Genomic DNA, 2,312 nt, shown 5'->3' with positions numbered 1-2,312 from the left:
TAAAGCTGGTTTTGACAGTGCTACTTCCCTTATTGGTATGTTACATTGGCATACTGCCATTATTTTCATGATGGCAAAATTTACTAACAACACGGGAATTTTACAAATTGATTCTTTGTTCTCAGGCAAACAGAAAATTCTATTAAGGACAGTGCCTACTGATTAAAGATATTTTTGCCCCGGTGTGTGATTATGCAGGAAATGTAGATCTTAACAAGTGTCATTGAAATCCAAAAAGAAAATGTGAGGTAACCACGCATTTTTAAGCTTTAAAATACAAAGCAGTGTATGGTGTTCTTTCTCAAATAGAAGCTTAAGTATCTCTCAGAAATGCATGGTTACCCCCAATTTCCTTTTTTGATACCAAGAGTACTTACTAAGGTCTACTTTCTCCGGATAGTTTTAAACCGCGCAAAAATATCCCTGTATTAGTAAGCATCGGCAATAAGAAATCTGAGTATCTGGACATGCGCAGAACGTATGTGCAATAACAATAGTAGGCACCGTCCTTAAGTGAAATAAGATTTTGATAAAGCATTCTGGTCTTCATGCAGCTAGTAAGGTTAATGATACTATAATAAAATGAAGCTGGACCATGAAAAGGGTCTAGCTTTCATAATCTCTTTACCAGTAAATTATTATTTGCACGATCACACATTAAATGATAAGTAACCCATTCGTGGCATAGGGCTTTAATAGTACAGATAATAATGTAATGCATGCAGTTAGATGATTTATTTTAAAAAATTAGATGACAGTTATTGTTAAAATATTTATTTATAATTTCAGAGCTCTGTTGGATACTTGTTGAATGTCCCACAATGCATAAATGGCAGCCAAAAAAAATTTTCTTTTGTTTATGTGCTAATTTGCCTCACTGGCCTCTTTTGCATGGACAAAATACAAAAGAAATGTTGCTTGAGAACGAGGCTAGTGTGTCTAATTAGCACATAAACAAAAGAATATTTTTTTGGCCGCCATTTATGCATTCGGTCTCATTCGTGCTTGTTGGATACAAGACTGGTTATAGTCAGCTGAGTGCTAATACCTCTCGTTCCAGCTGTTTACCATCTCATATCCAATGTGCGCTCGTGGAATAAGAATTGTTAATTATCTTAATTAAAAGTTTGAAAAGCAAGAAGAGGCATGAAACTTGCCATCAAACCTCTTTCTTCCCTTCCACTCAATTCTCTGGTTTTCACCAACTGTGCTGAATATTCTCAAATTATTTTGTTACTACACTGTATCTGTCTTATAGGTTGGGAAAGCAATAAGGTGTGTTTCCCGAGTGAAACGCTTGGTCATCAAGTTTTCTGACACGCTGAAGGTTATTTCAATCATTCTCCTCACAATAATTCCGTGGTTGAAGGTCAGCCAGGCTAGTGCGCAAAACGCTTTCAGTGGTATCTCGATTGCAAGCATTTTTGCTGTCCTGGGATGGGGTCTTGCGATGCACGTCTTGTTTGTCATTGTTATATTTCCACCGTGCCTTCTTCTCAAGCTAGCAAGACCTGCCTTGAAGTCTGTTGTCATTATGGCCAGTCAGAAGTCGTTAGCAGTAGCTGTGACAATTTCGGGCTTTCTTCCCTTCACTCAAGCTGAACAAGGCCTCATTAGTTTGCCACTCATCATCATTCATCTTGGCATTCTAGTGACTGACTCCGTTTTGGCGTCATGGTGGTCCGCATGGGATGCCAAGAAAGACAAAGCCAAGGCCAAAAGTGAATTACAAAATGGAGACGCAATTGTGCTCTCTGATATAAACGATGAACAAATGGAACTCGTGCAGATGCCAAAGGATGAAAACGCTCACGAATCGCATCCCTGAAAAGCAGTTTTTATTAGCAATAAATTATCATTGTTCGTGCGATCTTCAAGTTGATTATTTCCAAGCAAATACTTCCTTGTTCTCTTCTATAATGAGAAATTGATATGAAAATTATCCATTAACAGATCCTTGCTATTATTAAGGTAATCAAGATTCATATATAAAAAAATTGGAGATGGTTGTTGGTACAAATTTATCCACTATTCTTTGCCTTTCAGTGCATTGACATCACAGTCAAAGTGCCAACGCCGCATAAACGAACGTCATTTATTAGGGTTATTTTAAAATTATTTTAAAATTATTTTAGTATGATTTTTTAATCAACTGAATGCGCCATGAAAATGTCAAATGTGTTTAACTTAATGTTGGTTGTCGCTCAGAATGTCAGCTCTCCTTGAAATGTTTTTTTTTTTTCATATTTATTTGGCACACCCTCTTATGTACATTACCAACAGCGTGAAATAAGAAATTGAGAAGTTTGTGA

At 36.6% G+C, this 2,312-nt stretch overlaps 1 protein-coding gene across 1 annotated transcript in view; it reads left to right on the top strand.

Annotated features, from left to right (window-relative positions):
• Nucleotides 1–2,312, top strand: part of LOC137975586 (uncharacterized) — a 4,490-nt gene extending 2,178 nt beyond the window's left edge. Inside the window, exons 2-3 of the mRNA XM_068822707.1 lie at nucleotides 1–35; nucleotides 1,259–2,312. The exon at nucleotides 1–35 is cut by the window's left edge and continues 142 nt beyond it. Of these exons, the coding sequence (XP_068678808.1) occupies nucleotides 1–35; nucleotides 1,259–1,828 (605 nt within the window). The 3' untranslated portion in view covers nucleotides 1,829–2,312. The remainder of the gene's footprint in view (nucleotides 36–1,258) is intronic.

This window comes from Montipora foliosa, chromosome 1 (genome assembly GCF_036669935.1).
Source record: "Montipora foliosa isolate CH-2021 chromosome 1, ASM3666993v2, whole genome shotgun sequence".
NCBI classification, from domain to species: Eukaryota; Metazoa; Cnidaria; class Anthozoa; order Scleractinia; family Acroporidae; genus Montipora; species Montipora foliosa.
Note: the sequence above shows the minus strand (reverse complement) of the source record. Positions and strands in the feature narration are given on the sequence as shown.